This window comes from Barbus barbus (genome assembly GCF_936440315.1).
Source record: "Barbus barbus genome assembly, chromosome: 34".
NCBI classification, from domain to species: Eukaryota; Metazoa; Chordata; class Actinopteri; order Cypriniformes; family Cyprinidae; genus Barbus; species Barbus barbus.
The window spans coordinates 28,159,120-28,173,473 of NC_136762.1; the positions used below are offsets into that span (position 1 = coordinate 28,159,120).

At 42.0% G+C, this 14,354-nt stretch overlaps 2 protein-coding genes across 3 annotated transcripts in view; one reads left to right on the forward strand and one right to left on the reverse strand.

Annotated features, from left to right (window-relative positions):
* Positions 1-7,372, forward strand: part of smc4 (structural maintenance of chromosomes 4) — a 35,827-nt gene extending 28,455 nt beyond the window's left edge. Inside the window, exons 15-24 of the mRNA XM_079392216.1 lie at positions 283-362; positions 630-782; positions 863-989; positions 1,196-1,385; positions 2,063-2,207; positions 2,287-2,460; positions 4,914-5,096; positions 5,173-5,405; positions 6,359-6,542; positions 6,998-7,372. Of these exons, the coding sequence (XP_079248342.1) occupies positions 283-362; positions 630-782; positions 863-989; positions 1,196-1,385; positions 2,063-2,207; positions 2,287-2,460; positions 4,914-5,096; positions 5,173-5,405; positions 6,359-6,542; positions 6,998-7,156 (1,628 nt within the window). The 3' untranslated portion in view covers positions 7,157-7,372. The remainder of the gene's footprint in view (positions 1-282; positions 363-629; positions 783-862; positions 990-1,195; positions 1,386-2,062; positions 2,208-2,286; positions 2,461-4,913; positions 5,097-5,172; positions 5,406-6,358; positions 6,543-6,997) is intronic.
* Positions 7,373-7,474: 102 nt separating this feature from the next.
* Positions 7,475-13,894, reverse strand: trim59 (tripartite motif containing 59). Of its 2 annotated transcripts, XM_079392218.1 has the most exons (5): positions 13,698-13,741; positions 13,546-13,609; positions 12,612-12,971; positions 11,408-11,746; positions 7,482-9,261 (listed from the first exon to the last, which is right to left on the reverse strand). In XM_079392218.1, the coding sequence occupies exons 3-5, from the start codon at positions 12,942-12,944 to the stop codon at positions 8,674-8,676; spliced, it is 1,260 nt and encodes a 419-aa protein (XP_079248344.1). In that variant the 5' UTR covers positions 12,945-12,971; positions 13,546-13,609; positions 13,698-13,741; the 3' UTR covers positions 7,482-8,673. The 2 variants fall into 2 exon arrangements, with proteins under 2 accessions (XP_079248343.1, XP_079248344.1); XM_079392217.1 differs by lacking the exon at positions 13,546-13,609 and having other exon boundaries at positions 7,475-9,261; positions 13,698-13,894.
* Between the last annotated feature and the right edge of the window lie 460 nt (positions 13,895-14,354).

The window sequence follows — 14,354 nt, forward strand, 5'->3', positions numbered from 1 at the left end:
ATATATTTTTGGATTTGATTTAATACAAATTCATGATCAGAAACAATGTTAATTAAATAGGCAATAAAATATGAAATTTATGCAAGGCATAAAATATGAAATATTTGTTATAATTTCTTCAAATGAAACCGATTTATTTTGGCATGTTGTAGTGAAGAGTTATTCGAATTCCATATTTCTGACTGGATTCTGTCAGCGTTTTTCCTGCGTAGTGGAGTCATGTGGCTCTATAAGTGTATGTCTGGATGACAGTAATGAGCTCGCTCTCGCTTTCATCCTCAGGTACCATGACTGGAGGAGGAGGACGAGTGATGAAGGGCAGGATGGGCTCCTCGGTCAGCGCTGATGTCACTCAGGAGCAGGTCTGATCAGATAACTCTTCTTCATTGGAGCACAGCAGGACGTGTTTCCAGACGCTGCTTGTACAATGGCACTTTTAAAACTGTATTATGTCCAATTGATTTTTTTCCAAGACTGTTGTTATTTGACTCTTTATTTTTCAATTTGATCCATTATTTTATTACTAAATAAATATTTTCAGTTCCGGTTTTCGGCACAAAGAAAACTTACATTGTTTTTTGTAAAAGCATTGAGTGCATCACTAGCTGAAGATGTGTGATTGTACGCAGCTGGATAAGATGGAGAGCGATTTGAACAAAGAGCTGACGCAGCTGCAGGACTGGCAGCAGAGGAAACATCAGCTGGAGGAGAAGGTGCACAAAGCCCGGCGTGAGCTGAGAGACATGAAGAATACGCTGGAGAAATACACGGCCACCATCCAGGTCAGACAGCCAAACCTCAGCTGAACATCAGCGTGAACGTGTGAGCCCTGCCGTCTGTTAACCAGTGATGTGCGTTACAGAGCCTGACAGAGCAGGAGCTTCATCTCAAGACTCAGATCAAAGATCTAGAGGCCAACGTCATCTCCGCTGCTCCTGATAAAGCCAAGCAGAAGCAGATGGAGAAGAGCCTGGAGGTCTACAGGAAAGGTGCGTTTGTACAGCATCTGTCATCAGTCACTCACAGTCCTGTCATTCCATATCTGCATGACTTTCTTCTGAAAACAGAAGGCATTCTTTGGGCTCTACTCAACATTGGACACTACTGTATAAACAAAAAGCTTCACAGTCTCGTGTGTTGGTCGGTTGATCTGTGCGTCTCCTTTATTGTTTTTTTGTTTTTGTTTTTCATGAAGACTTTGAGGCAGCGTCCACTAAAGCAGGAAAGGTGGAGGCGGAGGTGAAGAGGCTGCACACGCTCATCGTGGACATCAACAGCCATAAGCTGAAGGCCCAGCAGGACAAACTGGACCAGATCAACACACAGCTGGACGAGTGCTCCTCAGCCATCACCAAAGCCCAGGTGGCCATCAAGACGGCTGGACGGTCAGTTATCACAACAGCCAATATTGATACTGTTTTTTTCTTTTAACTTCAGACACTGTCAGATCTAAAAAAGTGATTCCACTTTAAAGTCCAGGGTCAGTTGCACCAACTGGACATAAAACAGTTGTTTGTAAGGCCTTCCAATAAATGAGACCACTGTACTGTATATGTTGTTATGTGTCACACACGCACAAGTTTAGCTTTTATTCCCTTCAAATGAACCGAGTGCCTTGCTGCATTCACTCCAGTGATAGTGTTCACATTACCAGTAATGTATTTTGTTATTTGATATCTATTTACAAAGGAAAATGTCACGGTTCCAGCTATGCTGCGCATAGGCGCACACTCACTCTTTGCACCACCTGGCCAGTTATAGGCATTTAGGCTGATCACCTACTGTATGTGATGCAAAAAAATACAACTTTCTAAATCAAACAAAAAAATGTCCTCTGTTTTAAAGCAGAAGTGACACGCTTGACCTTAAACCATTTCTCCACAGTAAACCAGCTGATCAAAGACATTGATTTCAGCCCGCTCAATTAGATTGTGCTTTTAAGCAAATCATGAGCACATTTGACTGAAATTTCTGTTCATCCTGTGGGATATATCAGGAACTGAGCTTTGTAGAGAGCCAGTTGGTTGGTTTCTAAAGTGAATGTTGTCCTCTGACATGGCAGCAATCTGAAGAAGTCTGAGGACAGCGTGGCTCAGCTGGAGATGGAGATGTGTGAGAATCAGAAGCTGATGGAGGAGCTGACGGAGCAGCTGAAGAAGCTGGAGGAGGAGGCAGGAGAGATCATGCAGGGGTACCAGCAGGCTGAGGTGCTTCTGTCTCGTCCTCTCTCAGACGGTGAACACGTGAAGATGCTTGGCGCTGATTTCTGAGTGTGTGTTTGTGTAGGAAGCTCTGCCGGAGGTTCAGGAGCAGCATCGAGGAGTGCTGCAGGAGATCAAGGCTGTGCAGGAGCAGGAGCACATGCTGCAGAAGGAGTCTCTGAGCGTGCGGCTGAAGGTGGAGCACATCGACACGGCCATCACTGAGTGCCACAACAAGATCAAACACTGGGAGAAAGAGGTACTGCGTCACAGACTCGCGTCACATCTGCAAATAGACAATGTTGTCTCTATTCCCAGGGATTTTGCTGGTGCATTATATGAAATGTTTAGCTAACAATATATTGTGAGCTACAATGTATAATCATGTAGGTCGATCATTAAGTTCCCTTAAGACCGTATTTAGACTAATTTCATAGGAGATTTAAGCTAGTATGAGCTTTACATTTTAAGCTTTTTTTTAATTTTTTTACTTCATTGGTAAAAGCAGCATTGGATTTAATTTCCATGTACAGGGTTCCCACGGGTATTGAAAGTACTTTAATTTCAGACATGGATTCAAGGCCTGGAAAGTACTTGAAAACAAACATAGGTCATTTAAAGAATGGCCCTATATGTGCTGTCAAAGACAACGAAACGGCACTAATGATTGGGGTGGAGATGGGGTAGCATGGAAAAAAACTAGAGTTTTCTTAAGCCCGCTCCCGCTGAGTTTCTGACTATTACTGCACACTCCCGCAACGTGTGTCCCGCTCCCGCAAACATTGTAATATTGTATCATTTTTTGCGCTATCAATATGCGGGGTATTAAAATCCCATTTGAATGAGCGCTCGGTTCACTTTTGATGTGGTGATCACACGCACTCTGTGTAACGTGAGCACATCTTACAGTGCGTGCATAATTAAGACACGTTGATATTCTCAACTTATTTTTTTTCCCAAGCACATTTTACCAATACCAAACCACATCAATCTAAATAACTACTACTGTATTAAGTTTGTATTTAGTAATTTATAAGTGATTATATAGAGTTGTCCATGAAGGCTGGACGTGGAAAAACACCTTATATTCAGGTGTGCAGAATTATTAGGCAGGTTTAATCTATAGATGAAACGAGCCAAAAAAAGATTAACTCCCCATGAGAAATATTCAAAACTAATGCAATACAGAAATTGCAAAGTGAAGACATGACCATTGGTCAGCGAAATGTTCCCTGGGTCAGCAGGTTAGATACAAACAGGTGGAGAAGAAAAGACATGTTAACTGCAGAAGAATGAAGAATTAGGTGTTTGAAGAATCTATCTGCCAGTAAATTTTGGGATTTTATTTTAGTCAGTCTCTGCAAGACAGACTATTCAGGATATGAGATGGACTAAAAATTAACTCCCAAAACTTACTGCGACGTGGAGCTAAGGAGAAAATGTAGAACTTGAAAAATAAGAAAAGCAGTTTAGTGAAAAGTGTTTACATTTTAAAAGCAAATAAAAAAAATAAAATAAAAAAAAGGGACTTTCTATTATTTTCTTTATATTTTTTGGCAGATTTGCGAGGTTAAACATTTTTCAAAAATATTTCATGAATGTTTTTAAGTTTTGAGCACCTGCATATCTCTAGGTCAAAGATGAAAAAATGGGATTTATAAAATAATTTTGACTTAAGTTTGTTTATTAATGAGTAACGTCTCTATTGAGAGTGTGCAATTTTTAATGTTAACAGGTTTTACCGTGTTATTACAACATTTAACCACTTTTTATTCATTTAAAAATTGCAAAATTCTTTCAAATTTAAATCTTGTACAAGAACTTGTACTTAAGTACTGTAAGGTCTGTAGGTGTACTGTAGGTGCTTGATTTTAAAAAGAAATGGTGCTTTAAAAAGTCCTTAAGTCCTTGAATCTGGTGATCATGAAAGAGTGGGAACCCTGTATGTATCATTTGTTCTTTTGTGCTGTTTTCGGTGTTCTGTGTGACCGCAGGGTAGCAAAAAAAAAAACCGTTTTTCTTTTTAAGTCAATATAAAACAATGTTTTTTACCAATCTAGTTGAAGAAAGTTCTATTTCAAGTGCAGGACACATGCAGTTTAAATTCAAAACAAATCACAACGTCTTTACAGAAGAGCATGAAATATGAAGGCACATATTGTACAAATGTGTCTTAAATGCGTCATAGGTTCCAAAATTATCAGAAAAATGCTCAAATAAAATTCAGATTCAATATGACAACATTTAGAGTTAATAGTCCACTGGCGTTATACTTTGTCAAAACAGAAAATAACTGCATCAGACATACAGTAGTAGTTCTGCACAGGGTTTTCATTCCACTGATTTCTATGTAAACATGTTTAATGGGCGTTTTTGACCGTCTCTTGCATTTAAATGACATTCTAAAAATGCTGCACTCAAGTTAAAAAGTTATTGTAAGAATATAAAAAATGTAAACTAATTCAAATTTGAAGTTCTGCCACCATTTTATTTTTATATTTTGAAATATTAAAGGATAAAACCTCAAATTCCCCAGCCCTAGCGCATGGCTTTGGGTTTGATTCCTGTGCCATGTGCTGTTAGGCTCTTCTTCCTGAGCCAGACCAACCTTGATTTGCTCGCCTACGGGGTGGTGTGTGTGTGTTTAAATTAGCCCGTACTGGCCTGTGCGCTTTCGTCTTCTCTCTGTGTTTACAGTCCTGTGTGTTTTAGGCCAGCAGGCTGTCGCTGCACCCCATCGATGGAGCTCCAGAAGAAGAGCTGCCTGCACTGAACCCAGAGCAGCTGGAAGACATCGGCAATCCAGATGTCATCAAGAACGAGATCGCTCTGCTGGAGGACCGCTGCTCCAACATGAAGCCCAACCTGGGAGCCATCGCAGAGTTCAAGAAGAAGGTACCAGAGGTTCACTCGGTGTGGTCAGCTGATGAATGAGTGCGTCAGTGCACTGACTGCGTGCGTGTGTGTGCAGGAGGAGCTGTATCTGCAGCGGGTGGCGGAGCTCGATAACATCACCACACAGAGAGACTCCTTCAAGAGAGGCTGTGAGGACCTGCGCAAGCAGAGGCTGCACGAGTTCATGGCTGGATTCAACATCATCACCAACAAACTGAAGGAGAACTACCAGATGCTCACGCTAGGAGGAGACGCTGAGCTGGAGCTGGTGGACAGTCTGGATCCCTTCTCTGAGGGCATCATGTTCAGGTGTGTGTCTCTGCAGGTCAGCCGTCTGTTAATGCTGCAATACTCGCACAGATTTTAACATCTGAGCATGTTTTAAAGCACTAGTAGGGCACTATGATTTCTGTGATGTGGAAAACACGGACGAAATCGTGGAATCCAATCATAAAACCGGATTTTATTGTATAACGTGGAATGTCACAGAATTTGCAAGTTTTGGATGAATAAATCAGAAGTAGGCCAGCACACTTAAATCAAGACGCTATATGGACTAGTGTCTGTGAATGTTAAAGTCCCTGTGAAATCAAAATTAAAGTGTTTTTTTGGGGTGTTTAGTATTAATATTAAGTTTATCTATAAGCCAGTGCACTCCGAAACAGTAACAAAATTCGAATTTAGAAGTAATAAGCATTCGAAGCTTGCAGTTCGTCACTTCCGCCAAAACTCACTTGTTCAGGATTTGTGATTTCTGTACGGTGAATGGCATGTAGTGCACTATATAGGGGATAGGGAACGATTCAGACAGTTTAAATATGCGGTCTTGTTTACTACATATACTGAAGCACGCCTCGCACGTGCAGTGATGAACATCATCTCTAGAACTGTCACTTCATGAAAAAACTATCGTCACATGTACAAACTGAAAGGTCTTCACAGCAACCCGTTAAAGTTTGTTTTAACTTGAATAAACGTGAATTTTTTTTATTTAATCAATTCATTAGAGATACTTTAAATTATGGAATTTTGGAAAAAATAAAACCGATTTTAATAGAGCCCTACACTAGGCTTGCCAGTGTTTACAGAGAAAATCTAGGCATCTGTCGTACACTAAAAGTGTGAGAGAGTCAGTCATTCAAAGCAGTTCAAGCACAAGTCTTGTTTTTGTGAGACATGTTGAGTGGATGATTGCAGCAAAGCAGTGTTGGTCCTAGTCTAGCCAGCCTGGTTACAGCTTTGTGTTTTCTGTGCGTTCCCAGTGTGCGTCCTCCTAAGAAGAGCTGGAAGAAGATCTATAACCTGTCAGGAGGAGAGAAGACGCTCAGCTCTCTGGCGCTGGTGTTTGCGCTGCATCACTTCAAGCCCACGCCGCTCTACTTCATGGATGAGATCGACGCTGCCCTCGACTTCAAGAACGTCTCCATCGTGGCCTGCTACATATACGTATGTGCACTTACCTTCTTTCCTGTGGTTAGGGCTCTTAACACTAACATGATGTGACCAGACATTTTCTCCATAGTGAACACACAACTGTTGCTTGGCATTCGATGTCACCGCAGGCAGGGTACGGGTGGCCTACCCTTTATTATTCAGTATGGAATTCAGTATACTAGTGGAAATCTGTCAGTCAGTATAAATCCATTAGCATTTAGTAGGCCTGGGCGATAAAATGTAGGGCCCTATGAAATCAGTTTTATTTTTTCCCAAATTCAGGTTTTTCTGTTTTTCTGGATTCCATTTTTTTCCACATTTTTCTGGACTTTTTTTTTTTTTTTTTTTTTTTTTTTTGGTATGGGTGAATTTTATTAATCAAAAAGCATGTCTAACCGTTAAACCTAAACAATTTAGCCCCCTAATTCTAACATTGATTCTAACTGAATTTTCCCACGTTATTGCAGGAGCAAACCAAGAATGCTCAGTTCATCATCATCTCCCTGAGGAACAACATGTTTGAGATGGCCGACCGTCTCATCGGCATCTATAAGACACACAACACCACGAAGAACGTGGCCATCAACCCCAAAACCATCGTCCTGCGTGAGATCGAGACGGCATGAAGAGGGCAAATACTGTCAATCACTCGTTTGTTCTGATGGTTTGTCTGTTCATCACTTCTCTCGCCGTCTCTAAACCTCCTATACGTCTCATCCATTCTGTGCTCGTTCTCTTTTGTTTTTAAATGTTTTATACTACATAGTAACACATGGAATATTATCATGCTTTTACTGCACTGCAGTTGAGTATTTTAAATAAACATTAAATTTGGCGTTTTGAGTTTTGTGATACTTCTGTCTAAACTAAAGCACAATAATGTTCAGCCTCTCGTTTGAGTTTACGTGATGAACAGCCAGAAGAAAGCATTGGTCCAGAACAGTGCTGTTTCTGAGAGCTTTATTCATCTTCAGCTCTAAAACTGTTCAATTAAATCAGGAATGAAATTAATCTGAAAGAGCAAAAAGTTTTATTCAGTAAGTATAAGTGCAAATAGTGTTTCAGTAATCATTTGTAGTAGCACAAAGAGTAGAACAAATTAGACGGACATATAAAGTTCTTACAATTAAGATGAAAAGTAGGTCCCAAATGTCTTGAAAGATTCATTTAGACATCTCGTATTGTGCTCATCTAGTCAGTGTGGTCCATATATCCACAAGCCCAATGACTGCATCTGAAATCACGTATTTCCCTACTATATAGTAGGTGAGAAACAGGAAGAAGTATGTCTGAATTCACAGTACTCCTAAAAGAGCAGGCAGAAAGTACTTGGATGACCTGCTACTTCCAGTGTGATTCTGAAGTGTGCATACTATGGATGAATGCAGTACATCCAGATAACATTCATACTATATAGAGCATACTCTTTTCATGGTCGCGAAGCAATTATTTATTCAGAGATTACCTACTCAAGAGAGTATGCAATTTCAGACGCAGTCAATGGCTACAGTGCCATCTGTGGAGCGGTGGGACGATGGCATCATGGGTAATAGTTACTGCAGGGTACATCATGGGTACTGCAGTTTTAGACTTATTTTTAGTAACAGACTGTTTTATAAACTACACAATTTAAAATGAACAAGAACACATTCTTCAGAACTGAAAAACACTGGTTGTCTGAACGGCAGATGTTAAAGGGGTCCAGACATGGATCCTGATGAAGATTACATGAGTGTTTTGTAGTCCATGCACAATTTAATGCAACGTTCACAAAGATACTGTTGTTAAAATTTATGTTATCTGTATTAGATCGGACTGTGACTGCATCACAAAGCTTCATAATGCTTTGTCTATAAATAATGGTTTTATATTTACGGATGTTTTCAAAATACTCACGTGCAATACTTTTTCCTTATCCAATGATGTTAGATACGTGAATGTTACAATAGCACAGGCATGCCAGGCCCCCTGTAAATGATGAGCATTATCAAAGATGAACTGCAGTGTTTGTACATAATTGGCCTCATTCTTGAATGAGCAGAACACGTGTGAATGGTTTGTACACACAAACCCGTTTGACCCAGAAATGCCTTCAGCTCGTGTTTCACCGGCTGAATATCTGCATCATCTCCAGCACTGAACACTAGTGCAGTGTTTTGAGAAAGCGGAGCAGATGCTGGTAGGTGTTTTCTCCAAAACTCGAAATAAACACGTTTAATTTGGTGTTGATGTTCTGTAGCAGACAGCAGAAGAACGTCCCCATCTCATGGAGCGGCTGGGTGAGTTCACTTGAAACATTTTCCACTGCATGAAAGAGACCAGGAAACCCCAGAGCGCTTCCACACACTGAATGTAAACACAGTGCTGTGAGGACCAGCATGAGCAGCAGCAGCAGCACGACTGCTGGAGGTGAAGGAAGACGCCGGAGCCGAGCTCCATCAGCAGCCTGAGCACCGGCCTTCGAGCACCTGTGTGTATGGCATGAGATTTGAGGAACAGGAGCGTCTCTCAGACCTCTGATGGTCACGTCAGACCAGTGCTCCTCGAAGAAGCGCTCCGCTCGCGGAGCCAGGTGAAGGCTGGGGACCTCGGGCAGCGGCGTCTGGATCAGAGCGTTCACCCGCTCCCTCAGCTGATGCACCGTCTCCAGATACGCCAGCGGACACTCCTCACTCTCCACGCTGGAGCTGAGCGACATCAGCGCGCTGTGCTCCTCCTGCATGTCCTTCACCTGTCAACGAGAATCTGATGACTTGTGCTCTGCATTTTTAGGATAAGCTGGATGCTTTATGGTGGGACATTTGGTGCTGAACTGACCACTTCTACTAGTGAGCAAGCTCGGCCTATCCAAACTTCTCCTTGACTAACCCCAACTTAATTAGTGAAATAATACAGAAATCCAATTCTTCTTCATGCCTGGTTGACCCTGCACCAACATTCCTTTTGAAACACTGAACCTCATTTCTGCTTCAATTTCACATCTTGTAAACATCTCATCTTTCCCACTGTTCCAGCTTCACTCAAACCTGCTGCTGTTACTCCTATTCTTAGGAGCCAAAAAGCCAAATCTGGACCCAACTGGCTACAATAATTATCGCCCAATCTCAAAACCTACAGTTTGTTGAAAAAAATAATAGAAAAGGTTGTCGCCACTCAACTGCAGTCATTTCTGGCTCTCAATGATCATTTTGATATATTTCAGTTAGGTTTTTGCTCACAACACTGTACTGAAACTGCTATAGTAAGGGTTATAAACAAACTCCTCTTTTCTGGTGACCCGGGCAATCTTTCCATACTCTTATTACTCGATCTCAGCTCAGCTTTTGATACCCTCTGTCATAAACTATTACTCATGCGCCTTTCAGATATTGGTATCTCAGGAGCCAAACAGACAATACTACATCACCATGCATAACTAAATCTCCCTCTGTCCCTCTCAAACAAGGTGTGCCACAGGGCTCAGTTCTAGGACCACTATTATTTATTATTTTCATCATGCCCCTCGGACAAATTATTATCTGCCATGGTTTTCAGTACCACTGCTATGTCGTCAATATTCAGATATACACTGCTTGCCGACCTGATTCTGTTCATCCGACTGCATCAACGAGTGAAAGACCGGGCTTAACTCCAATTCTCTCAGTTTGAATTTGCCAAAAACGGAAATCTTACTTGTCGGTCCCCCACCTGCAACAAAACACATAACTAATGCCCCTAGATTTGACCTTGAAGCTACATCAATTATTCCATTTGCCACCATCAAAAACTTAGGTGTCATTCTTGACTCGTCACTAAACCTAGATGCTTATATTAGTAAACTCTCCAAAGCTGCAGTTTTTCAACTTCACCACATGCCAAACTCCATTCCTTCGCCAGCCCAAAAGATGCTGAACCATTATGCATTTATCACATCTCGCCTCAATTACTGTAAAGCTCTTTTTTTTTTTTTTTGGACTACCAGTGTGCTCCATCTCCCATCTGCAATATATTCAAAATTCTGCTGTGAGAATGTTAACTTGCACGGAATCTGCTCATGTCTGCTCATGTCACTCCTATTTTACCTGAGTCCTCTCATATTATGACATTCTTCTGCTTACTTTTGTCACTCTGTGGTCTTGCTCCTACTTATCTCTCTGACTGGCTTTTTCCATATAATCCCTCTTGACCACTTCAATCATCTGGAGGTGAGCTTCTTTGTGTTCTGAGATTTCACCTTCCATCTATGGGAGGCAGGTCTTTCTCTGTTATGGCTCCTAAGCTTTGGAATTCCTTACCCCTGTCTCTTTGGACCATAACCACACTGCATGAGTTTAAGTCTAAACTCAAAACCTACAGTCAAACCAAAATTTATTCAGACACCTTCAACATTTCTCACATTATCACAGTTTATTTGCTATAGTTTAGAAAATAGTAATAAAATATGACAAGAAATCAAGAGTTACATTTTTGTCAGAACAAATTCATCTTGGTAATGTCAGATAACTTTGATAGAAAGGTATGTAACAAAACATAGTCAGGTCAAAGTGTCAAATCAAATTTTGGTCCTAAATGTCTATCAATTTGACTAAGTCCACAGTATGAAGAATTTTCGGGTATAATGTCTCAGTTTAGTTTATTTTGCTATCCTCACTTACATAAATTAACTATAGTGTGCTGCACCCACTAGTAAAAAAATATCTGGTGTCTGAATCATTTTTGGTTTGACTATATATCTGTTTAGTCAAACTGCTCCCCGGGCGCAGCATTGGCTGCCCACTGCTCCGGGTGTGTGTTCAGTACTGAGTGTACACTTGGATGGGTCAAATGCAGAGCACAAATTCTGAGTATGGGTCACCATACTTGGCCACACACCACTTCCCCCTTCCCCCCCTTATTACCTGCCGGATGAGCGGCTCGTACGCGTGGGCCAGCAGGACGCTCGCCTGGTCCAGCGCCTGAGTGAACTGCTCCTTCTTCTGGGCCAGCATGAGGTCAAGGCCCTGGAAGAAGCGTGACACGACCTCGCGGTCGCTCTGGATCAGAGCCTGGCTCCGGATCTTCTCCTGCTGCAGGCGCTCGGCCAGACCACACAGCTCCTCCCAGCGCTGGCCCCTCAGCCCCTCCGTCAGCCGGCCCTGGGCCCCACGCTCCTTCTTGAAGGCTGTCTGGAGGTCATCGATGGTGTGGCCCTGGTGCTGGCCGATGGTCAGGCAGAAGCCACAGATGAGCTTGCGGTCCTGGACACAGAGCGACCCACCACCAAACAAACCAAATGTGGGACAATTACTAAGTTTGTGTTGGACATGTTACCAACACTAATACATAACCTGAAGCTGTTATATGTGACCATGGACCACAAAACCAGTCATAAAGGTCAATTTTTTTTATTATTTAATTGATGTATGGTTTGTTATGATAGGACAATATTTGAAAATCTGGAATCTGAGGGTGCAGAAAAATCTAAATATTGAGAAAATCTCCTTTAAAGTTGTTCAATTGAAGTTCTTAGCAATGCATATTACTCATCAGAAATGAAGTTTTGATATATTTATGGTAGGAAATTTACTAAATATCTTCATGGAACATGATCTTAATATCCTAATGATTTTTGTCATAAAAGAGAAATGTATAATTTTGACCCATACAATGTATTGTTGTCTATTGCTACAGATATACCTGTGTTACTCATGACTGCTTTTGTGCTGCAGGGACACAAATATGAACAAATTGCTCTGTAAAAACCTTTAGGAACAGGAATAAAAATGTAAAGTGCTACTGAAGTGGAGATTTATGGCTCGATGTAGGAGACAAAACTCATTTTGAGAAAACGGTCTTTAAAAATATGAATTGTAATTGAAATCTATTGACACAAACAGATAAAGTGCTATAAAAGAAACACTTAATGTCTTTTGGATGTTTTTTTTTTTCCCACTAGTCTGGAAAAACACTTTTATGAAAAACCAAAATCTCAAACTTGACAGGTGCATGAAAAAACAGTGTGTTTGCCTGCAGTGTCTCCCCTTAATTTGACAATTAAAAGGAAATGATGAAACCGCGGGCCGTGTTCTCAGTGTGCGGCGAGCGTGCCGGTGGTCACTGCACCTGGACGCAGTAGACGTTGAGCGGCTGGCGCGGGTGCTCGGGGCAGGCCGGGGAGCGGGGATGGCCGTCGCTCTGGTACTTCTCCACGATGGCCCGCAGGCAGACGTTGACCGGCAGCGCATCCAGGCCGTTGGTGGGCAGCTCCGTCACGCTCCGGCAGCTGGGGCACTTGAGCGGGAGACGCAGCGGGCGCCAGATGGAGAAGCTGACGGAGGCCTGCAGCACGCTCTCCAGACAGCTCCTGCAGAAGGTGTGCGAGCAGGGCAGCACTCTGGGGTCCGAGAACAGCCCGAAGCACACCGAACACGTCAGATCCTCCTCCAGATCATCCATCACCGGACAAACAGCTGGAGGCCTGCCCTGCAAACAGATGTGCAGATGGCCATCCTTTATAAAGATGTGAGTGGTTTATATTCAGAAACAGCGGATGGGCTGCCCATCAATCATTCATAAAGGTTTACACATTAGTTTTTTTTCAAATGTATGTTTGGTTGTTGAACAGTTGGCTTGTTTGTTCCAGGCCTTGATTTGGGCTAGCTCACCCAAAATGGGTAGGATTGCTCTTGTTCGTCTTCAAAACAGTTATATGTAATGAAACCTAAGGCTTGCCTCCATTGAAGCAGATGTTTGACTGTGTTTCAGCTACATAGAGCACATCAGACACGCTCGGCCTGCTTCACAATCGCTCTCATTCAGAAATACTGTCATTAGTGTTTGAAGATGCAAGTCTTTTGGGTTTGGAACAACACAAGCATGAGTAAACCATGGCACACGTTTATTTCTGTTGTTGTATTAATATTGTAGACCTTAGTCGGAACATAAAGAAATTTAAAGGTGGGCTTAAATGGATGGTTCACCCAAAAATGAAAAAAGTTGTAAAAGTTGTGAGCTGTAAATATCAAAGTAAAACAAGGTGTGTGCGTAACATACTGACGTATAATAAAGTGACATCACAGAAACAGCCAAACTAAAGTTCTTCAAACACCATCGTATGCTCACTACCGAGACAACGAGGAAACATTAAACACAGATTAGGACTCGCAATATTCACAAATATATTAAAGTGCAGAAATAAGCGCTACTGACCGTCAGAAGAGTCCAGCTGCGCATGCGCCGACTCACTACTGTCCACCAATCACATCTCTGCATTCAACCCGTCTCCAGTGCTACACTTGTTGCGTCTTAAGACGAGGAATGTGATTGGTGGAAAGTTGTTGTTGAAACTCGCATGTCCGTTATAACTGTGTGTGTGTGTGTGTGTGTGTGTGTGTGTGTGTGTGTGTGTGTGTGTGTGTGTGCGCGCGCGCGCGTGCGTGTGTGCATGTGTATGTGGTTTATGAGGACACAAATTTGTATAATGACATGGGTATGACAGAGGTATTACAATATGAAGGTGGTTTATGAGGACACTGCCTATGTCCCCGTAATTCAAAAGGCTTAAAAAACATACTAAATGGTGTTTTTTTGAAAATCTAAAAATGCAAAGTCTCCTGTGAGGGCTAAGTTTAGGTGTAGGGTTGGTGTAGGGCAATAGCACACACAGTTTGTTCAGTATAAAAACCATTACACCTATGGAGAGTCCCCATAAACCACAAAAACCAACGTGTGTGTGTGTGTGTGTGTGTGTGTGTGAGAGAGAGAGAGAGATTGGGAATGTGTGTGTAAACCAGGATCATTACTGAGCTCAATCCTCTCAGCTGACTTGGCTTTGGGAACATTGGGAAGAAAGTTCTGTTCCATTCA